The 25,623-nt window shown below is 30.6% G+C and overlaps 2 protein-coding genes across 2 annotated transcripts in view; one reads left to right on the forward strand and one right to left on the reverse strand.

The window, feature by feature from the left end:
* The window catches only part of LOC146528654 (ATP-binding cassette sub-family G member 1-like), a 28,412-nt gene extending 15,797 nt beyond the window's left edge, over positions 1–12,615 (reverse strand). Inside the window, exons 1-2 of the mRNA XM_085203813.1 lie at positions 12,455–12,615; positions 9,279–9,625 (exon numbers count right to left, since the gene is read on the reverse strand). Coding sequence (XP_085059939.1) covers positions 9,279–9,423 — 145 coding nt within the window. The 5' untranslated portion in view covers positions 9,424–9,625; positions 12,455–12,615. The remainder of the gene's footprint in view (positions 1–9,278; positions 9,626–12,454) is intronic.
* An 8,368-nt stretch (positions 12,616–20,983) lies between these two features.
* Positions 20,984–25,435, forward strand: LOC146528655 (limbic system-associated membrane protein-like). Its single transcript, XM_085203815.1, has 10 exons — positions 20,984–21,159; positions 21,245–21,381; positions 21,880–22,081; positions 22,633–22,764; positions 23,122–23,310; positions 23,736–23,796; positions 24,072–24,324; positions 24,423–24,501; positions 24,618–24,758; positions 24,977–25,435. The coding sequence occupies exons 1-10, from the start codon at positions 21,108–21,110 to the stop codon at positions 25,258–25,260; spliced, it is 1,530 nt and encodes a 509-aa protein (XP_085059941.1). The 5' UTR covers positions 20,984–21,107; the 3' UTR covers positions 25,261–25,435.
* Positions 25,436–25,623: the final 188 nt, after the last annotated feature.

Genomic DNA, 25,623 nt, shown 5'->3' on the forward strand with positions numbered 1-25,623 from the left:
TCAGCATTTGAACGGATAAAATATTTTAATTAACAAATATATATATACTAGCGGCCCGCCCGCGGCGACGTCCGTCGCGTGACGTCCATGCAAAATTTGAGACCCCTAGCATTTGTAGTAACGAAGTTTCATACAAACTTTCAACCCCAAAAACAACCCCTTAGAAGTCGAATATTGCAAATTCCTGTCTTAGCGAGCACCTACGTCATATAAGTAACTCCTATGCAAAATTTGAGATTCCTAGCACATGCAGTTTCTGAGATTTCGTGATGAGTGAGTGACCTTTCGATTTTATATATATAGATAGATTTGAATATTTTAATAATTATAATAGCCATAGCTTAGTTATTCCTAACAACGCTACTTAATTATGCAAAATGAATAAGTATAATTTATTGCAGGAACAACGTCCGTACTTTTTACCGTCGTTTTGTTAATTCAGAATCTAGTTTTTTAATATTATTTTTTATGTCTATTGTTATATATCTAATATCTATTGTTTAATGTTTTATCTTTTTTAATCTACCTACATATTATGTAAAGGCCAGTCGTGACGCAGGGGCACAAGCGTGAAAAAAAATCTTAAATTAAATATTTTACGTATTGATTTTGCTGGCTGGTAACAAGGCACGCGGCGTTGTGTTCCGCCACTCAAAAAGCAGTGATATATGCGGAATACAGCGTTCCTTAAAAATAGTTACTAAAACAATATTTTACTTTTTTTTTGCAAGCGGTTCGTATAATTACTTTTTTAAAAAATCATAGGATAATCATAATTATTATGTAAAACTTATATATTTTTATTATTTTTCCATACAAATTCGTGACCGAGTGACGCCATACAATATTATTGCGATGCTATTAGTATTGGAATATCGTATTTCTTTGTTCATTATTTTTCGTTGAACCAACTCTCTGACGTCATATTCCGATAACGATGGTATTGCACATGAATCGTAATAGCTTTGTAAATAGATGGTTCCATTGATAGCGTCTCTCATTACGGGGAACTATGGAAAAACACAAGCGCTGCAAGACGATTCACTTAGCTATATTCCAATACAATAAGAACGTTTATTATTTAACTATTATTATTTATTACTTATAGAAGACAAGTGACCAGTCACTGTAATAATTAATGTTAACGGTATTTTATATTTAAGTATAGAAGTAAAACAATGGTTGTCAATTATATACTTAGTTACAGCCAATTTATTGTTTAGTTTCGTCTAAAATTACGAATCCTCAAGAGAATCAATACAAAGAAAGTATGTCATAGTAATTATAAATGTGTGACGTATCATATCATTGCTTTTTTATTGTATACAAAAAAATATTAAAAAATATTCGTTATAGCTAGCATAAGCGGAGAATAGGCACTAATTCTATAAATTTATGTTATACTAGCGGACGCGTGTAGCTTCGCTTGCGTATTTAAGGATGAATTCTAATAACCCATGAAACATGTGTTCAATGAAATATTTTTAAGAGTCTATATTTCAAATTTTATAAAAATCGGTGGCGATTTAAAGATTTTTCCATACAAACTTTCAACCCCTTATATAAAAGGACTTGTCCTCACTGACTGAGGTAAGACGCACGCACAGCCGTAACCGCTCATGATAGAAACGTGAAATTTGGACAGATGTTTACTTTCGTAATCTGGACATCCACTAAGATGGTATTTTGAAAAATTTTTATCCTAAAGGGGTGAAATAGGGGTTGAAAGTTAGTATGGAAAAAAAATTAAATCGGCACCGATTCTTATAAAATTTGAAATTCAGACTCTTAAAAGTATTTAATTGAACACGTGTTTCATGGTTTTCTAGAATTCTTTCCATAAGGGTGCAAATAAGGGGTTGAAAGTTTGTATGGAAAAATTCTTAAATCGCCACCGATTTTTATAAAATTTGAAATTTAGACTCTTAAAAATATTTCATTGAACACATGTTTCATGGTTTATTAGAATTCACCCCTAAATACGTAAGCGAAGCTGCGCGCGTCCGCTAGTAATCAAATAAGAAAGGTGCGCGTCCAGGTACCTGTTGAGTATGAACGCAAAATTACTTTCACCAGACGAATGCGTCAATTGCTACCGGAATAAGTACTAAGTGCAAAAAACAGTAGGTTTGTAGGTCACCGTGGACATTATGAAGGTTCCAGAACATGTTTAGAAACTAGTCGACCCCACCACGAGGAATCCCTCCACTGAAGGCATAGCGTGTGCCAACACGTGGTTTGGACAATATCGCTTTCCCTTATCGTACAAATCGCATTGCATCGAAGTAATTGAAACTCGAATATTCTGTTTCCAATTTTCCCGTTTCATTAATTTACAATATAATTTACACGGCATTAATGTTTATTAAATTAATCGTAATCACAGCCAATAACAAACACTTCAAGTAAAAATACACATTTATTAATGATTTACGACTTTTAAGGCCAAAATGTGACCGCAGTTTTAGATTGTAAGCATGACAGGTGTGGGTTCGATCCCATTTGGGGCAATGAATTAGTTTCATTTGCCTCTCTCTGGAAACAAGACAGCACGGCGTTGCCGGTTGGCGGTTGACGACGTTGCTGCATCTTAACACGCAATCTCTCGAAAATTGGACGGAATGTGACGAGATTTGCACGAAAAAGCGTGAATCTGCTTTCTTCAAGCAAGAATTACATATGTACAGACATTACGCTACGGTAAAACGGTAAGCGTTAAAATGTTATTGTCCCACTTTAGAGCAGAAAGTTTTTGCGTTTTTCTTTAAGTTGCGGTATCGACTTTTTTTCTTGTTTTTAGCTATGTATAGTATGGTTAACAAGTTGTGGCTTTTGTTGACCATATTGTATACAAAAAAAAGCATGACAACGGGCACGGGTAGAAAATAATCAAAAGTAAGCAAATTTTTAAAAATCTGTGCTGCCATCTACAGCTAACTTCAGGGTGGACGGACGACTCGTTGACTGTACCTACTGTATTTACCAGTTACCTATACCTTAATTTCAAAGTCGGTGATAGCCAAGACAAAAATAACATTAATAGATAAATACTATATGCATCAAAAAAAAAACTACGTACTATAATTACGTCTGTAGTACAATAATAATTTTAGAAAATGTGTAAGTAAAAAAAAAACTATAAAATAATAAAAAAAAAACACTTAGCAGTCACCCATTAAAATTTTATTCTGATGATGCTTTGGCTTATTAAATACACAATTTGTTCCTATTAGCGATAAGACTAATTAACTTGGTAATAAGTGCTGCCTGCATTGTTAAATTGCAGAAAAATGTATAAAAGCGATAGAGGCTGATTATCTATCAGGACACGCGCCAGCGTATACAGCCAAGTTAAAAAACTACAATCGCGCACTGTGTATTTTATATGAAACATTTCAAGCTACTTTTAAACCCTTCTAAACAAATTAGTGTACAAGCTTGTGATGAATACAAAAATTTTAATTTTAACTCAAGTGATTATTGATGAATTAACATCTAAAAACCGGCATTTTTAGGGTTAATAAGTATTAACCCTAGAGCTATACTTAGATACTAGTGGACCCGGACGCGGCTACGCCTGCTTGAACTATAAGAATATTTATTAAATATATTTATGAAATTATTGGTTGAATATCAAAATATAAGTTCATTTTCGGTGACGTTTTCTTAAAACAACAAATAAACTTTGCAAACCGTTCCTTAGCAACGACGGTTGTTATTAACATGGCAGAAAAAATTGCATGTCAAATTAGAATGTACTTTAAAATATATTACTATATATGTGTAATGTAATGTTATATAGCCTATAGCACTTCTGAAGAATGCAGCTTTCATACAAAACAAAAACATAGTGAATCGGACCAGTAGATCCAGAGATCTTAGCGTTCAAACAAACAAACAAACAAACTCTTCCGCTTTATTATATTAAGTACTAGCGGACCCGGAAGCGGCTACGCCTGCTTGAAATATAAGAATATAATTTGTATAGAAATATAATTTCAATCTAGATGAAATGCTAAAAGTGACTATTATATTTATTTTTATAAGGATGAATATCAAAATGACGCGGTAACGAACGCGGTCGCGTAGCGACGACGGTTGTTATTAACATGGCAGAATTAATTGCATGTCAAATTACAAAGTATTTTAATTTATTAGTATATATGTGTAATGTAATGTAGTAATGTAATGTGTGTAGCCTATAGCACTTCTGAAGAATGCAGCTTTCATACAAAACAAAAACAAAGTAAATCGATCCAGTAGATCCAGAGATCTTAGCGTTCAAACAAACAAACAAACAAACAAACAAACAAACAAACTCTTCCGCTTTATTATATTAGTATAGATAGATATAGATAAGAAGGTACTCGGAGGACTATTTATATTTAATATTTATTTTATTTTAATTATCTGTTTGTTTAAAACTTGGTGTTAAATTGAACATGGGTAAATTATTATGTTCACTACGTCACATAATAAAGTTAAAAACTAACTAAACTAACTAACTAAATTACGAAAATAAATAAATAAAAAACTTATATTCACAGACTTCAAGTTGCTCTAGTAAAGTATGCGAGAAACATTTTAATTTATCAAAAGGAATAAAAAAAGCCCACAGTAAAGGGCACGGCCAAGGTAAATGACTTGTTAAAGAACTATTTATCTATTTTTAACTTCCAGCTGGGCTGCTCAGCGTGAACTTTGCAGTTATCGTAGGGTTTGCAGGTATCAGTTGAGTTGTGGTATTTTTTTTTTGTTTTTAGGGTTCCATACCTCAAAAGGTAAAAACGGAACCCTTTTAGGATCACTTTGTTAGTCTTTGTTGTACGTTTAGCCGTCTGTCAAGACCATATATTTTGAGATCGCTAAAATTTATATGAAACAATCAGGTCTATAATACTTTAAAGCACAAAAAAAACTATAAATACGAGTATTTATGTATCAATTTAATTGCATTTTGTATGAAATTTACCAAAAAATAATCAAAACTTGTAGGGTAGGCTTTCCCGTGGAATAACAGTTATGAAATTTAACACGAAGTTAGAACTTACAATACAAATAAAAGAATAAATAAATCCAAAAAGTGAAAATTTATCGGTATTTCATAGAAAAAAGTCATTACACTCTTGTATTTGTAATTCTTTTCATACAAAATGAGTGCCCGCAAAATTAAAATTGTCAACTTTTAAAACTTGTACAATGAATATCTAGTTGACCTTCCCTCCTGGAATAGGTACGGAAGCCTCGGCGGGCGAGTCCGACTCGCACTTAACCGGTATTTTATCTCTCACAATTATAATTACGTTTCAAGACCGGAATAGTGCCAACTGCTGATGCAGTAACTGGTGACATCAAATTATGGCATGTTGCCATCATGTATTAGATGTGCACTTCTTGCATTTCTTTCTCTATATGTACCTTATACATTTACGACCTCATTTCAATTTTATTACACAGTATTTACAGATTAACCGTACGTTTCAGTTTTTCGTTCTAGTTTCGTTACATTCGTTTGGTTTGTATGTAATATGGTTCGATTTTAATTACATGAAAGGTGTGAAACGCACGCTTTAATATTAGTGTATATATTCAAATACATTTGTTTTTATATGAATATTGATACCAGCCATTTTTTAATTTTAACAAATACAATAGATTTTGTAAGTAAAATTTATTATTTGTTTGTTGTTGTGTTTTCATAAGCCGATAGTTATACCTACTAATAATTTTAACACCAGAGAATTAAGAAAGGAGTAACTTATAATTCTTTAGATATTGTGATCGTTGTGGCGCAGAGTAAGCGCAACATCTGACTGAAACGGTTATGGGTTCGATTCCCACTCGTAGCAATGAAGCATTTCAATTTCTCGCTCTGGTAACAAGACGAAGTGCGGCTTTTAATTCCACCATTCAACACACAAGAATATCATGATATTGGGAACCCAGCAAGGAAATAAATACGTACGTACATGTTGGTATAGATATAACGAATGCAAGTCATTATGATTGACGGTTTGTTTATTAGAGCGACAAATTACCTACAGCTTACATTGTTTATTTCACTTTGAAATCCATGAGTACATGCGCGTTTCTCTGTAAAATGGCCAACTTATGATACGAAATTTGTATTGGGTACTTTCTGCTTAGGTATATATTCCGTTTAATTTCCATCTACTTAACATGACAGAGAAGAGAAATAATGGAAAAATAATAAAATAATGGCATTTTACATTTTAAATACAAAATATAGCATTTCTCCAAATGGGGATTCATTATATAATCAATAAGTAAAACTTATTTGATAGAAGAGGAAAAATAGAGTAACTCAAGCAGAGTTAAGTTTTTTACTCGCGTTATATATAATTTTAAAATAAATAATACATATGCAATTAAATAGCTCTTATAATATATTAACTATGAGAAAAAGTAATTAAACAACAAACTATGAATAATCACAATAGAGTTAATGAGTTTAATGAAATAATTGATGACTGACAATGTGGCGCTGTTACAATTGTTTATCATAGTTTTTTTTAGTTTCAAGCGGCTACCTATTGTTATTACATACATAACAGAATAGATAAATGGCGTCACGTTGTATTCCTCTTACAGCATTGTAAGCAGAGGGAACTTAATGTTAAGGCACTCCGTTCTCCATTTTCCGCCAAATTCTGGAGGTATTGAGTGTTGAGTGACGGAACTCAACGCCACGCTTTTCCTCGACACCAGAGCGAAGAAATCGACATATAAATTTAAATAAATATTTATTTTTCCTCGAGTGGGAAACGAACCTGTCAAGTTTACAAACATTGTGCCCCTCGCCACGACTGGTCTCGATAGGTAGACCACAGAAATGAAAATAATTTCAATGACAATAATTTCCCTGAGTTATTTCCCATGACCATTGCGTGAACTGGCGTCAACAATTGTCCTTATGAGTCACGATAGCTAATTCGTTATAGTCGGTTAAACAAATTGTTAATATTTTTAGTCTACTGAAAGTTTAATATAATAGTAGTAGTAAAAGTTTAATGAATAGACCCTTACCACTGAAACGATCCTAATTTGATTAATCAACACCAAATTAACATGCGTGTTTGTGTATTATATCGGATAAAATAGAAAATTAGGTAGAGAAATACAGATTAAGACAAAAAAAATACAATTAGTAAGCTCGATTTAGTTGTTTATACAGCTATTTGAGCTTTTCTTAAATATCTTACATAATCATTATGCCAAATTGCTAAAGTAAAGGCACGCCTCGTTATTCAGCAAATATAGACGCGTCGTTGAAAGTTGACACAGAAATGACGTAAAATTGATCAAAATTTATGAATAAAAAAATGTTTTAAATTTTCTTACTTATGGTCCCAGAGCTAAAACAAGCCAGACCGACTGACCGGTGAAAGTTCCTATGCACATACACCACAAGTACGTAAGTAAGTACTAATATATTAGATTACTATTCAGTTATTATTAGCTCCACGCTGTATCCCGACACTCAGTTCCTCATTTTCCGCAGATTTCTGGAGGAAGGTGGACACCAGAGGATATAATGTAAATCTAAGTACAGATATAATGTAAACATAATTACTTCACATTCAGGAATTTAACAATTATATTAATTAAATAGTTTTTATTTCACATTGTGTGGATACATAATATTTGATTTCACAATAGCTATTATATCAACATTGTATACAAAGAACTGAACAAAGCAAAGAAATAATAGATAAATATATATTTTTTATGTAAATGCTAACTTCAAATTACTTAATTAATACTGAAATCTATACTTATAATAAAATCGTAACGAATCGGTGTCTGTCTTTATTAACCTAATAGAATCCAAATAGATGATTTTTAAAATTTTAGTCTGTTTGTCTGCATGAAAATGTTGGTATAAAATAAATGTTTTACTGAATTTTAAAAATTCTGCTATAAATTTATAGATATTGCCTTTGAAAAGATAATGTGATCTAATAGATCACGAAAGTAATTGAGGTGAAAAATTAAATAATTATATAGTATAAGCGGGCGAAGCCACGCGGGGCTGCTAGTTACAGTAAAATTTGATCTTGTCCTTCAGAATGTTTTCTATGCACTCAACGTTACCTAGATCTATAGGGCCATGACATTAATTGATAAAAGGCAAATATTTACTTTTCTTCAGTTAGCAAATGTATACGCGTTATTTTATAAATAAACACCTGTCAAATAAACTTTATTTCAGAATTTTTTAAAGAAGTTTATTATTAAATTATCGACGCCTCGCTTTTAAAGTAAGAAAATTGTGCCAAAATGAATAATTTACATCACGATTTACACATAAACATGTTACATAAAGTAATTATAACAAAAAAAACATGATTATTTACCAAACAAATTGTAATGTTTTAAACAAAAAAAAAATCCACCAAGTAGATACAGTGTTTACGCAATTCTCAGTAAAATACAAATTTGTAAATGAATAAGTACTTAGGTTTAAGCACCTACGTATGTACTCATACATAGAGAACGCGCGCCAACAAGAGTCAAAGCAATAATTGCTTTCAATTAAATTCTATTGTATGTCATCCATCAAGCTCAATCAAAGTTGATAAATTTTACCATAACTTACAACTCACTTTACAAAATTTTTAGCACAACTCTCTAGTAATATTGAAAGATATAAACTAATGAAATTTTAAAATACAAGTAAAGAAGGTCAAAGAGGCCGCCGCGGCACAGGGCGTGTGGCAGGGCAAACGAGTGAACTTAAAGGCGACGGTTACGGGTTCGATTCCCACTTGGAGCAATGAAATATTTTTTTTTGTGGCCTCGCTTTATTAACGAGGCGAATTGCGGCGTCGAGTTCCGCCACTCGACATGCAATGCCTCGAGATATCGATGGAAAGTTAGAAACGGAAGTGTTTCAACGGGAACGGAGTACCTGCTACGGGCGGTAACAGCTTAAGCTGAAAAAAACGCAGGCGTAGCGGAACAATTTTTGACTATAAGGGTTATGGTTGTGGACTCCACGCATGATTATATGCATGTAACTTATCTTCACTTCCTCGCTCTGGTAGGCAAAGTTCGCCTCTCAACACGGAATGTCTCGAACATTAGAAAGCGAAACGAAATATCCTAACCTAAGATTCCCTCAGCCTACCATGATGCGAGAAAATGGGAAATGATTATGTTTTGATAAAAAAGCAATCAGTTATACATATCTATAAAAGAGTGAAACGATTTCTCGCTTCGTTGAGATAGATAGTAAAAGATAGAAAAAAGCTTACCAACTCGAAGTTTACTGATTGAAAATGTTTTAATGGAGCATGTCACATTTTGGAATTCCAAACGCACTGTCGTCCTCGGCAGTAAGGGCATCACATTGTTGTTACTCATCGCGACACACTGGTCTTCCTGTACACCCGGCGTCATGGTTTATTTATAAAATATAAACTATTTTAGTCTTTTAATATCACTTATATTTATTTACTGATTCAAAGTTTCTCTCAATTTATTGTTATTTAATAACATTTTATTATACACAAAAAAATCTTGCTAGATTTTTTTTTGGTGGTGACACAGTTTACCGAAGTTCGAGATCAATCAACACGTCCTTAATTGATGGGCCGCGTATCTGTGAACAAAGAGGATATTTTAAGCATATAAGCAATATATTTAAATGTTAATCAATGTTAGCATAGCTTCACGATGTATTTCGCATAGTAGGCACACCCAGACGCACTCCTTTCCCCACTTTCAGCGTGTTGAGTGGTGGAATTCAACGCCGGGCTTATGCCTTGGTGCCAAAGCGAAGAAATGAAATTATTAAGTAACAATAGTTCATTCACTCGAGTGACGGCCTCAAAATGTTAGTGAAACGCAGTAATCTACTAACGTAATAAAATAAGCCGCGTGCCATATTTTAATTAATTATGAATATGTTAAAACAATATAATTATCAAATATTTTATGTATATCAAGTTATATGTATATATTTTATATGAAATTATTTAACTGGATTAATCTCGTGTATTTAAATTTCTTTGAAATAATAATGTTATTAGATCACGAAAGTAAATAAATAAAAGTATAGAACAAGCGGGCGAAGCCACGAACGGGTCGCTAGTACTACATACATAAATATACGCAATAAATCCAGATTCATTAGTCATTTAGAATGTTTAATACTCGCAAAAATCAAAGATTAGATTTTACGATTAAGATTTACTATATGTATATTATTTGTTGTATATAGCAGGTATGTTACATTTATAACAAATTTTGGTAACAAATATTAAAAACACATATTTGTAACTATAAATCCTAATGAAACTAAGGAACCACTGATATTTCTATATCTACCCTTACAAAACTGGGAGGACGTACCTTCATAGAAAAATAATATACCTACATATATTTTTTATATTTTATATGTTTTTAATCCAAGGTTTTCTTATTTTCATATGCTTGTTTATCATAAGGGTTATCTGTAGTTAGTTTTTAGAATATATTATGCTCTTTTAATAGACGGATAATTTTAATATTTTTTTTATTTTCAAATACATATTTTTATAAATAAAAATATAATTATAAAGAAATAAAAATAAAAATATAATAGAAGCGTTAAGTTTGCGTGCTTCCTATATGTCGACGGATACTTAACGATTTTACACGTAGTTTTATGTGATAGTAAAATCGTGTGCTGAAGTGGTGTTATTTTAAAAAACTATTATAATCTTTGTGTAAAATGCTGTTTTTTTTTATAATGTGAGGAAAAAAATAATTAATTTCTGTACATTAAAATAATACGCAGAACTAGTTGAGTGAGTATTCGGAATTTATTTATGTATGCACAATATACAAATGAAAAATCTTTTTCCCCTCAACTTCACGCAGCGGCCAAATACATAGCAAACCGAGACTTTGCACTCGAGGATATAACATGTTTAATACTATCGTTCGTTTCGGGCTCTGGTAAATAGGCAAATTGCAGTGTTGAGTTCTGCCTCTCAACACGCAATGATTCCACAAATCGGCGAGAAAGTGAGAAATGTAAGTTCCCTATAGGAACCCTCCTATAGAGAACTATAGGCTCCTATGTGCGGGATACAGCGTAAAGCTAAAAAAAATATAAGGTAATGGGGATTTTATTAAGACTTCTTTATTTTTACACAATCACGAAGTCACGTTCGGTCGATACTAAACTTAGCGAATAACGAACTATTTGCTCGCAAGATTTCTACCGCCATTTACTTTTTATAAAATTATATAATTTAGGAAGTGGCACAAACTGAAAGCGGCTTTCTATAGAATGATAAGAATTGGTTATTTTAAATAAAACTTTAATACTATTTTAAGCTAATGAATTATATAGAAAAATGTTATTATATAATTTTATATAATTATATGTATAGACAAATGATTTCATTATACATGAAAATATTAAGGAATAATGAAGAGGATAAGATATCAACAACATAGATGTGTGAAGTGTTTTTTTTTAATTTGGTAGGTACCTTAATATAAAAAACTTCAAATATTAAAATTTTCGCTTAAATTACATTTATAAATATCGATATTATTTATGATTAATATTAAACAGTGCTAACGTTATTCGTACATGTAAATATACTACGACAAATCCCTCGATGAATGTTTAAACATATTGAATAGTAATGTAATGTAGATTATGTAGACAATATTTCTAAGAATAAATCTTAATCTTATTACATACGTATCATATACGTATATGTTTATAAATCTGAGTTTTAAATATTTATTTAAAATCTTATATTAGACCAGACCAGTCGTGGTGCAAAGGCACAAAGTTTGCCTGTAAGCGCGACTGGTTCTGGGTTCGATCCCCACTCGAGAAAATAAAATATTAATTTACTTTTTAAATTTTCACTTCTTCGGTCTAGTAAGCAAAGCGCGATATTTATGTGGATTTAAAGCTTGCAGAAAATATCAAATACATATGCACCAAATTAATATTATAAGCCTACAGATTCTTTGTTATTTTAAGTAATATGAATGATCAAGGAAAATCTATTGTTAGTAATTTCATTCTTATTGGAATTAAAAGTATAAAACCTTGACAAAAATCTTATTTTACTATGGAAAGTATTGTATTTTGTTTATATTATCTAAATCATGAGTCAAAACTTTATTTGTCCTTAAAAATCACTATATATTTCAATAAATATAATAATATTTTTAAAAAAACATATAGTAAATAATACGTCAATGAACTACTGCAACAATTAAATAAAAAATAAAATTTGCAATGTATGTACATTTGATTAAATCTAATATAATTACATTATAGAGAGAGTTAATTATACAAAACTGCCTCCAATTAGTATAAGGCAGAAGCTATCTATATTATTTACTTACATACAGTGCTATTAATTAATAGAAAATAATATGAATTAGCAATAATAATTATATAAATGTTACGAACTTATTAGAATCTCATATCGATGATTTCATCCGGGTTGATAACTTTCACATATATATTTACACGCGCGAAAGCGATTGGTTAAAACACGATAAAGCAGTTAATACATCCACCGCACATGCCTTTCTGAACGCGACTGGCGTTTGCTGAACCGATGCCGCATGCTTTAAGAATTATGATTTACAACGTACATTGTATTGATCTAAATACTATGTACGTTGTATACTGAAACGTCATTATTTCACAATATTCATTGTATTTTCAGTAGTTACTGTAGCTGTATTAATTAAAACTTCAGGGATAATTACAAGTGAACAAACGCTATTATTTTTTATTTACATATTTATTTTTATATTCACGCTGTATCCCGTACAAAGTGCGATAGGCAGATGGAACCTGGTGATGGAATCTAGTGTTAAGACACTCCGTTCCCATTAAGATACTTCCGTTTCCCATTTTCCGCTGAGCAAGTTACTAATGATACTTGTCGAAAAATGCTCAAAAACATATTACGTTTTTCCTATTGTTGTTTTGTTTGTTTTTTAAATTGAATACTTTTAGAGTGTTTTTTTTTCAATTGCTTCCATACATTATTATATATTTTTATATAATCATTATATATTTTTACATACTTATATTAATTTTGAGAAAGTTAATTTTATTTACACACTAGGTTCCCTCTGCCTACCCTGCTGTGTGCGGGATACAGCGTGAAGCTGATTCTATTTTTATCTATATTTTAATTGAAAAAAAAGTAAACATTATATTTTATTCTGGTTATATTTTAAGTGTAATTAAAATATATTTTATTTTTACGTTTTACACGTCATATATTAGTACATTAAAATGTTATAAATTTTTAAATTGTTTTTTTCTTTAAATTTAATCAGAGTTTTCTTTAACCACAATCACCTGGCAATACCAACAGGACACAAATTTGCATGTAAGTGTAGCTAACAGATTAATATGATTTTGTCAATAAAATACATCTTAGCCATGGTACATTACACACGTATTTCTAAATGAAAATGCTTAAATTGCATTTCTTATTTTCTTCTTCTTGGAAAATTTTAAAAATTATTGATTACCGATAATATGGTTTATAACTTAAAATGGTTTGAGTAAATCTTCTCAAATAATGAAACAAAAAAAGAAAAAAGGCACTTCCTATTTACGAAATGACACCAAGACAGCAAAGAACTAAAAAAATACCAATAACACTAAAAACTCATCGTTCGACGTGCCCAAACCAACTGAGCACGTTCTCCTTCATTCTCACCGTGACATCCTCGCTGGTACCTGCCATTCTGTGTATCTCTTCATTGCGGACTCTATCAGCTAAGATTCCACATATCCTAAGAAGAGTGCCATCTCTTCGTAGGATATGCGGAGTCAGCTCCATGGCATTCATCATTCTTTCATTTTTCTTCTGTAATATCCACGTTTCGCTGCGAACAACGTCGATACCAACACTGCATTGTATACGACTGGCTCTTACCAGTAGCAATACGCCTTTCCACGTCCATCTCGTATCTTCCATCTCTACTGAACATACTTCCCAAGTATACCACTTCATTCACTTGTTGTAATATCTTACCATTCACACTGATATTGTATTCCGCCTTTTCTTCATTTCTTTCAAATACCAGAACTTCTGTCTTGCTGATCAAGATAACAGGAGTTAATGAGAAAATTATTAGTTATTTAAATAGAATGTATAGTTTTCTTGATTAATGTCTCTTACGGAACTAATAATATATATTTCATTTTAAATTGATTTTGAATGTAAGTAAATAAATTATAGTTAAATAAAGTTTGTACGTATTCATAAAATTACTTGAATACCTCCAAGTTTAACCGACAAAAAAATAAAAAAAAAAAACCTCAATTCTTATTTATAGAAATACATTTTGACATTAACATACACAACCGTTGCACATTGACATTTTTTGCCTTTTGTTTTTTGTTTTCAAATTATTTTTATGTGACTTTTTCAAAACATTATATTTAAAATAGTGTAGGGACTGGAATATTAACCCTAGATTTATGACTTTCCTTACTACCCCTTAATAACATTACTGGGGTAATGATGAGAATATGACTCACACCCAATTTTACTCGAGATACTTGAGGGTTTCGGGATGAATATAGGATATTTGTTTTTCTCATATTTGTAATATTTTCGATATATAAGTATAAAATAGAACTGTCTATTAATATTAATATTAAGTTGTCAGTTTCAAAATAGAATCTTTTTACAGTTGTGGTAAGTCCATATTATAGGCTCTCCACAGATAGATTTTTGCTTTTATTGCGCTCTGTAGGTATGTGTAATTTTACTTAATGTCCATGGAAAGACAGCACTATAACTTCTTAGGAAAAGGTTTAGGTGACTTGTTATTTGTACTAAATATAATTAATAATAATCAGCTCCACGCTGTATCCCGCACATAGCAAGGTAGGCAGAGGGAACCTAGTGTTAAGACATTGGGTTCTCCACTTTCTGCCGAATTCTGAAGGCATTGCGTGTTGAGTGACAGAACACAATGCCGCACTTTACGTCAGCACCAGAGCGAAGAAATGGAAATATAAATTTAAATAAATATATCATCTCCTCGAGTTGGGATCGAATCCACAACCAGTCGGTTTTACAGTCACACTTTGTGCCCCTGCGCCATGACTGGCTTCAAATTAGCATTCGTTTATTTGCATACAATAATTTGCTAAAGTCAAATGTCAATGTCTTATTGATTATATGAAAGTATAGGGAAAAAAAAGTAAAAAACATGTATCAAACATGTAATGCATAAAAACATCTACGAAATGATGAAAAAAAAAATTGCATTCTTCGAGAGAATAAAATGAATCCAACAGTTTCAGCTATAGGTACCTTGATGTATTTAAACGCTACATTCATGGGATTTTCCCCACTCACATTAATTATAATATTTAAATAGTTTTTATTTTCCTTAGAAACGTTTATTGGATTTAATTAATCATTAATCTATACTTATAACAAAATCGTAAACATTCGGCGTCTGTACTTGGAAGATATATAATTTATAATTTTTTATCTGTTTGTCGGATTGTATGTGCGTTTATTCACGCTAAACTCAGAAACGGCTTAAACGATTTAAATTCAGTTCCAATTCCAATATTAGGTTCCTTTAACACTTCCTGTTTATTTTATAACAATTCATAAATAAGAAAGTTCTATCCATTTAAAGTACTTTGTTCGACAAATTGTTTTCAATGTTGTTGTTTGAAATTGTTTGTAAAATAATTATTTGTATGATGATAGAAGAAACTGAGGTTGTATAATGATGAAGAACAGCGAAATTTCAAGATTTAGGATTCTCCAATGTTGTGTATGTTGACCTCAGATCTGTAGAACTTCTCAAGCAGCCATGCAGTGCTTGCAATTCCTTAGGAACAGAGAACGTACAGAGACTAAAAGCATTAAAAAAACTTTATCATAACCAAAAGAAAATTTATTTAACTATTCTTTTAAGATCTAAAACAACTTAGAAAGCTAATTATACCATTCTTGATATTATAAAATAAAATGTACAAAATGTGAACAGAATTGAGAATTAAACTCTCCATTTAGTTCTCATTTTTGTTGACATTTTATACAACAAATACTCATAATAAACAAATAAATAATATATTTTTAACAATTTTTCTGTTACCTTGCTTAAGCAATGTTTATTTATTTAAATGTTTATTGTATCTATGGCAAATTTTATAAAACCATAAGGAATTTCACATCCTTGTCATTATCATCATGAAATCATTGTGATGAAATCATCATCTTATAGATACTGGTGAAAACACTATTTTCTCTATTATATCATAAATTTCTTAATTTTCACCCACTTGAGAAAAATATAAAAAAATATATTAAAACAACTCTTGAAAGATCACAAAGAGAATGATTTTAAAATACTTAGTTAATTTTTTTATACTTTAAAACTGTGACAAAATAGATAGGAATCATCAGAGAATACAAAAATATAAATAGTCGGTAGAAAAACACGCATTTTTTTTTGTACAAAGAACAAAAACAAGCAAATGGTACGGAACATGCCTTGTAGGGTAGAATCTCATATATCAGTTTGTCTATCAATATGTATAATATACGTTTGTGATAATTTTAATGTAGAACAAATAAAAATAGCATACCTACAAGGTATATAAAAAATGACCCAAAAAACTATATTCGTATGCAAAATAAACGACTAAGTTCGATGTACTAATAAATTTGTGCTTAGTTTTAAAATATTATTGAATAAAATATCTATATAATTAAAAATCTTAAGAATGCTTATGTTTTACTTAATATGTACAATATTAAAACGCGAAATCCAATCTATGCATACGTATAAATAAAATAAAGTGTCTGTCTGTGATGTGAACATAACAAAAAAAAAATTTTTCTCTGTCTGTCTGTTTTCGATTATGGTGCCACAAACATGCCACTTTCTATTCTTTAAATTACGTAAGATAAAATTTTAAAAACACCTTTTATCCGGTTTATCCCGCGCAAAAAGCGCGAGCGCAACCTCTGATGAGATGAGATTCTCTGCTAGATGTTTTCAAAGATGCAGGTATTATTACAGTTGCTTCCCAATTTGTATAATATAGCATTCTCTTTGTCCGACAAAATATACATTGTCATAGAAAAAGTAGTGACAGTCATACGATAGGAACGAGAAATAAAGATAAGATTGTTAGTTTTCGCCGAGTTTTCGCCTCCAAAAAGTTTATAAATCTTTTATGGGTCTGAGTATACGTGTATATAATAAAATTCCGCAGTGAATTCTTAGTTTGCCACTACCAAAATTTAAAATATCTGTAAAAAAAATTCTAACAAGTAAGCTTATTACACTGTTCAACAATATTTAGAGGATAAACATGTATGGAATTAATGTCTACTGAATGTAATGCAGGATAGCTGCCAGAAAATGTAATAGATTGTAGTGTGTTTTGAAAAGAGCAACTGTTGAGTTTCTTGCCGGCTCTTCTCAGCAGAACTGCCTTCCGAACCGGTGGTAGCTTTTTGTTCATATGTTCATTCGACGATTCAAAAGTGCTTATAATAGTTGCCTATTGGAATAAAGAATATTTTGAATTTTGAATTTGAATTTTGAAAAACAAATGAAATCCCAAAAAGTTTTAATTACAATTTATTTTGTGTGTAAAAGTAGATATAGATAATCATACTAAAATAACTAAACAATTTTCCCTAAATACAATTAAATAATATTAATTAAATAATTATAGTTTAAACGAGTGAATCTACCAGTGGGCCAATAGTTCGACAACAAATACAAAATATTTCTTGGAACAATATTCTTTATAGTGAATTTGTTGCCAATGTTCTTACCTGGACACTTCGAGTCACTCCAGCAGCTTCTCACCTGAATTCGAGGCATAAGCTGCGCCACCAGCGTTGATTTCCACTATTGCTGCACAGCAGTGGGTTTTACGGGCGCGATAGATGCAATTAGTATCTATCTATACTAATATAATAAAGCGGAAGAGTTTGTTTGTTTGTTTGTTTGAACGCTAAGATCTCTGGATCTACTGGATCGATTTACTTTGTTTTTGTTTTGTATGAAAGCTGCATTCTTCAGAAGTGCTATAGGCTATATAACATTACATTACACATATATACTAATAAATTAAAATACTTTCTAATTTGACATGCAATTTATTCTGCCATGTTAATAACAACCGTCGTCGCTACGCGACCGCGTTTGTTACCGTGTCATTTTGATATTCATCCTTATGAAAATAAATATAATAGTCACTTTTAGCATTTCATCTAGATTGAAATTATATTTCTATAGAAATTATATTCTTATATTTCAAGCAGGCGTAGCCGCGTCCGGGTCCGCTAGTTAATAATATAAATACTGTTTCAAATGTTGTGGAAAATTCTGTATTAGATGATTCATATATACAACATAGGTACCTATATGTGCGTACATATACGCGATTGTTGGACTGAAGGTCTTTCTTATCAGTCATGGGGCAAGGTTTCATTATATCAATTTGTTCCTGATAGTAGTAGGCTAAAAATAATACTAAGCAGAATTTGTATTTTTTTCTATGTAGAATTATATTTAAATAGAAATTTAAATATATTTTTTTGTATTATCAGATAATCATAATAATATGTAAGTATTTCTATAAGCTATCACTTTTAGTTTTAGTCGCAAACATATATGACGTAACTGACAAATCTCCATCGTGGCTTCTTCATTTTCATCTTTCAGTTCTACTTCTTTCTTGCACTGTATCTTTATTCATATGTTAATAGCATTAAATATCATAATAGGTAATGAAAGAAAAACATCTATAAATATATTTAAATTGTAAAAGGAGTCAACCTCTACATAAGATTTTAACTATAAACTCAAAAAAATATTATAAGTGGTAAGTAACGGATTCAGAATCTATAAGAGATATTGGTATAATGCTAATCGATAGTTGACCTTAAAATTCATATGTCGAATTAGGCTTAGCTATTTAGTTATATAAGTTAGAGGTATTTTTTCAAGTACACACTCGTGGTCAGAGCGAGGAAATGAAAATATTAAATATTTAATTTCCTTGAACGGGAATCAAACCCACAAACTGTCGCGGTAACAGTAGTAGTCTCGATTGGATAGATCTAGTTGATTGATGATAATCTCTGTTTACGTTAGACTAATGCTTCCTCGGTAATCTAGGTCACCTGTACTGTAGTTTTATATTGGAAACCTTTCTCCACGAATCCTTAAAATTAAAAATATCCATTTTTCATTTTTTTTTCATGTTTTTGTAATGCAAGTTCTCACTTCTTGCCAAAATTTTTAAATTGCAGGTAAATGGTAAATACGATAGGTTTTCATTAAGCGGCGGATATAGTTGCCAACTTAAGCTGGCACTCATGTTATAGAATAAAAATACAAATTGAAATTTAACTAAATTAAATAATTAATAACTTACGTATGTATTAAGGAAAATTAAATTAATTTCTACTAAAAATATTGAAGCGAAGTACAATTATCAATTTACTTATGTTAGGTATTCGTAAAGTACACGGGATGTGATCAGTGCTATTGACCGGGCCAGGGCCGCTGTATAATATAATTATTATTTTAATTGTATCAAGGAAATACTCTCAAAAGTCACTAGACTTACAGACCTTAGAGTAGTTAAACATTTTTATTTTTTATATATTCATTTTGCGTATTTTTAAATAGGCTGCGTTTTGCTTAATTACACTGTGAACATATAAAAAAAAGAAATAATATGTCCAATATATGTATATAATTCTTTAAATGGTAAACCTTAAATAGATCCTCAAATTACATTTAAAACTAATGGTTCAGTATGTCCCTAACTAATTCGCAATCTTAATAATAATGGAAGGCAGGATATAGCAGAGTAGATCCAGAATCTATTGATAAAACAATCGGCACTACATTTTAAATTTTATTTTAGAGACATTGTTGATAGGAAAATATTTACGCTTTATCTCATACATAGCAGAATAGGCAGAGGAAACCTAGTGATAAGACACTGATCTCATCAAGATACTGCCGTTCTCCACTTTCCGCCGAATTCTGGTGAATTCTCCCGCGCTTTGCCTCCTTACCAGAGCAAGGATATAACATAAACTTCTACAATCTCTTGACGTCTATAGCCACAATGTAGAATTGATGGTTCCATGAAGTAAGTAACCATACTAATGAAATGTCAACGTTTAACCATTTTATCATTGAAAAATCGTGGTTTATTTTTCTTCGGAGTTTGGGCCTTTAGCATTTAAGTATAGTTTTTAAATATAATTTTAAAGATTAATTCCTGATAGTTTATTTATTTTTTTCAATTTCTTTAATTCGGCGTATGAATTAAAAATAAAAATTAACACAATTTTTACATGAAATAATATTATTAATAAAAAAAATATGATTTTAGCATGTATAATTATAGTTAGAGTAAATTAAAAATTTATTTATGTAATTACTTTGAACTTTTATACTAATAGCATCAACGTTGACTTGCAAAAATTAGGTTTAATTTTACGATTTTGTTAAATAAAACTATTTCATGAAGTCACGTCAATCGACTAGCATTCCATGATGTACTTGATGATTTAATGAAATCGTCATTTCTAAGATATGGTATATTGACAACTATCGTATATATACAAACTATCTATAAAAATAAAATCACATCAAAAACAGAAATGTGAGCCAAGTTACATGTTAAGTAATGCGTGGTTCTCCACACCCACCGCTAAAATAATAGAAGATCTACATACATGGGTGCTGAGTTCTGTGGATTTTTCACCAGCAGGCACCAATGAACCATATCGTTTAGTTTTAGACGCTTTAGTATTTGACATGACCTTTTCAATTTTACCATGTTTTAAGTGCGACTTCCTGATCGAGCGCCGGTGACATTGTTGGCAATAATATTAATAATTTACGTTAATTCGGTGTCCCTATTAATTGTAACGTTGTGCGAATTCTGCTACGAGCACTAAATTCATTTGTTCACTCGATTTTAAACTAACATGAAGTCTACATTAGTTTTATACATCTTTTAGTATAATTTCTAAATATTTTGTATATAGTAATTTAGTTTAAACGACAAGATGAAGTGGATTTTCTATGTAATCGTTTTCGTTTATATGTTCTATAGAGCCGGTAAGTTCTTAAAATAAATTTTGAAATTATACGTTCATAATATGATATTTTGTAGAAATTTTAAGTTAAAACTTTAAACTTTTAGTGTATGGATTGAAAACTATAAACAAAGAAACACGGGGCTTGTCAGTAGAACCGGTTGACTACGGAGCAGATAAAACGTATTTTGAAGTTGGTGCACGAAAGACTGTCACATGCAAGGCTGCCAGTAAAAATCAAAAGGTGTATCATTTCTTTATAAATTTAAATATTTAAAAAGAAGCATAATATTTTGATATTCTTTTAAATTAATTATTATATAAAAATTATATTCTAGTTACTATAAATTTATTATGGCTTCAAATTACATAGAGAAGAATCTATTTTCTGCTTGTACTTTAAAAAATATTATTATGTAAAAATGAATTCAGTACAATTTAAATTTCATATATCTTCAATAAATACCGAGAAATTAAATTTTACCTTAAGGTTGTGGTCCCCATAACCCCCTACTGTGAAAATTAGGTAGAAAAAAAGATTTATTTATGTGGATTTTTTGGATGAAAGCTATATAATCATAGTAACCATAATTCACTACAGCATGTACAGTTTTTACATGCTTATCCTGCAAGACCCATTTGGGACAAGATAAACAAAGACCTGTCAGTTTCATATACTTTGTCATAAATACATATTGATTTAAAATAAGACTAGCCATATTGACTTTATTATTTTTAACAGGTAGAATGGATAGACCCGTCTGGTTTAGTTGTACAACGAATAGCGACGAATAGAGTGTTTGCGCAGGAACATTTTGTGCCGTATTTACGAAACCGTATACCAGCTTTAGTGTTAACCTTTAGCCATGTTACTGTAAGTGACACGGGGTTGTGGGAATGCCGTTCTGGAGATTTGAAGCAGGAAATACCATTATGTGTTATAGGTAAAATCAACTATTGTACCTTTTAAATACTGCTGTCTTTATTTTGCGCGGCGATTAGTTATGCCACTCAATACGCATGGCTTTCAATTTCGGCGGAGAGTGAGAAAGGGAGTGTCTTAACACTAGGTCCCCAGGTTCGTTCCAACTGTGCTATGTGCCGGATACAGCGTGAAGTCAAAAAAAAAAAGAAAAAAAAACTTTATTATAATCTAATGTTGCTAAAAGCTAGGTACTAAAAGTTCGATATTGAAACTACTCGTAAGTATTACTATATATGTGTGATACACAACAAAAAACATTTGATTATTTGATTTGCAATTTTTTATAATTTAAATAATTATCACATGTATGTTAACAAAAGGATAATGCTTATTTTTGTATGGCGACAAGTATCAATTTACGCCAAACAAAATTTACTCTCAACAAGTACAGTTTTTATTTAACTTTTCATTACCAACAAGATTTTAATATAGTTTTTTAATATATTATACTAAGAATTTTCTAATAATCTAAATAATATATTAACAACTGTGACATAATATTTTGAACAGAGCCATCTGAATTTGTGGATACGCCTACAGAAGTAACAGTGGAACGTGGTCGTTCTATTACTTTGACTTGTCAAGCAAAAGGCGAACCTGAACCTCGGTTGTCTTGGTACAGAAATGGTGAAGTTATCACGGGTAAGATTAAATCTTCTATTTTAAAGTTATACGGTATAATTTATACTAGAGTACTCATATATCTACGGATGTGAATCAGCAAATACGTTTTTAACATTATTTTATCACGTGAGGCCGTCGTGGCGGGGGTGGGGTGTGACTGTAAGGTGTGGGTTCGATTCCTACTCGAAGAAATATTTATTTACATTTATATATCCATGTCTTCGTTCTGGTATCAAATTATACATTATAATATGTAGTTGTATACGTAAATAGAGCTTTATCGTCGTATGGGGTACACGATTATTCAAATAGATAGAAAATATAAATAACTAATAATATAATAATTATTTCTAGTATATGTGTTATTATTTATAGATCAAAACATAGATGCAAAATATCACGTTATGACGAAGTACAACAGTCAAGGATTCGAAAGTCTTCTCACCATCACAGCGTTGGAGCCAGAGGACAGTGGCGAGTACATCTGCGATGCTATACAGGAGAGTCCTCAGTTAGAGGATTGTGCAGCCAGCACCACTTTCAATATTACTTTACATGTTAAATGTAAGCACTATTATATTTATGTCTTATTTTATTAGCTTCACGCTTTATCCCGTCATTAAATTGATTTAAAAAAAATTATATCCTCTATAAAATGATTCTACATAAGTTATCCATAGTAGGTAAAAAAAAAAAAAAAAAGTTATCCAAATTTAAAATGGTTGGGTGATAATAATGTCTTAAAATACCTAAAGAATACTCTTAATTAACCTCAAGTCAAACTAAAAATCAACATAACTAACTTGCAAATATTAATATATTAATTAAGTCTGTAAGTGAAAAAATTTCGAATGAAATTTAGAGCTTAAATTTATTTCAAGGTAACACAGAACTCGGTACCCATATATGGAGATCCCCCATTAATAACTTAACTTGGCTCATATCACATTTATATTTATGTCATATTTATTTAGATTTATGTTTTACAGATTCGCCTGTATTTTCCGATGGTAATGATACTTCCTATGTTGCAGGAATGGAAAATGAAAGGTACCTACATACGAATTTAAATGTACAAGCAGACTTGTTATAGTTTATATTATTAAAATGTATTTATTAGAATAAAAATAATAATAGAGCGCAGGGACATAAAGTGTAAATGTAAACGCTACAGGTTGCGGGTTCGATTCCTATTCGAGGAATGAAATATTTAATATTTACATTTTCTTTGCTCTGGTGTAGAGGTAAAGCGCTAAAAGAAGTAGGAAATATATATTATAGCGAAATAATAAAAAGATTTAATATAATTGAAATGTCGATTTTAGTGTCAATTTAGTCTGTGCTGCAGATGGGTATCCAGAACCAACGTATAAGTGGTTTTTAGAAATCAGTGACTCGGAAGATTCCGAATACGCAAAAGAAGAAATAAAATATGAAGAAAAAAATGCAATTATGACAGTAGTTGCCAATTCATCCACTTTTGGTCAAAGATACAAATGTAAAGCGTCCAATCAGAACGGAGATGTATTTAAGCATTTTGTAGTTGTAAAATTAGAGAAACCAAAAAAACCGAACGAAGTAACTAAATTGCATTTATTATGGTCTTTTATGAATATTATAATTCCAATCTGGCATAATAATTCGTATATTAATATAAGCTTTCTTATTTATTATAGCTAAATATTGGGAATGTCACACATAATTCTTTGCTATTAAATGTTAAATGGGACAATGAATTATATTTCACGGTGGATGGTAAGTCTTTCTATGTATGTTTAAAATTAACCGTAACGTAAAATTTTATATTACAATAGAATAAATGTTATTTTGAAAAATAATATAATTAAGTGATAAGTATTTTTATTTTCCAGAAATGTACATACAATATTTGGAATTAAATAGTTTAATGAAGAGAAAAGTAGGTATACCAAGAGAAATTGATTGGAAAAAGGCAGAAGAGATCGCTATCAAACCAGACGAAAGCTCTGAAAGTATCGACGAAGATAGCCATGGTAATTAGTTTAAATATAATAAATGGTAATTTTTATTGTAGTTGTAAAACGTTCATTGTTGAAATATATTATGATAGAAAAAGATGCTTAACAAGTTTATAAAGTTGAAATCTGATTAATTTTAAATAAGCAGATTAAGCGTGAAACTAAAATGCTTTCAAATGCTTACTAGAATTTATAATAATGGATATGTCATATTTATTCTGTTGTACATATAGGTTTAGTAATAACATTACCTGATTTGGACGAAGAAACTGAATATTGGGTGCGTATGAAAGCCATTAATGAAGCTGGGGAGTCCCCATGGTCAGAACCAATTCTAGCTTCTACGTTAGCAGAACCTGAAGAAATTTTGAGTCCAGAAGAACCGACGACTGATGAAGACAATAAGGAACCAATTGCAGCGGCTCAGCTTTCTGATGGTGCCTTCTATGGAATATTTTTTACCGGAGGCATTATAGTAGTAGCTGTGGCGTGCATGTTTGCAATGCGGTTAGTATAGTACTATTATTGAGTTTTGTCCTGTTTAATAATTTCATATAATTAGATATTGTTATTTATTTACTGTTATTTATAAATGTTATTTTATTATTATTTATAAATGTTTTCAATTTTTCCACATGTGCTGTTTAAGGATGTTCACTGGTAACTTTAATTTATTAAAATGATTTCATTAATAGTTTTATAATTGTTTTATTATCCTAAGTGATTATTGATTGAAGTTTCATATCCGTCTTCGTCCGTTATAAAAATAAAATTCAATAATTGTTTGTTTAAGATATATTTTAATTAAATTATAAATAATGATTTTAAATATTTTTTCATTAATGTAATATTTTTAAACGTTTTTTTGTATACAAATAAG

This window comes from Heliconius melpomene, chromosome 19 (assembly GCF_056956725.1).
Source record: "Heliconius melpomene rosina isolate 202511_hmr_F chromosome 19, ASM5695672v1, whole genome shotgun sequence".
In the NCBI taxonomy this organism is placed as follows: Eukaryota; Metazoa; Arthropoda; class Insecta; order Lepidoptera; family Nymphalidae; genus Heliconius; species Heliconius melpomene.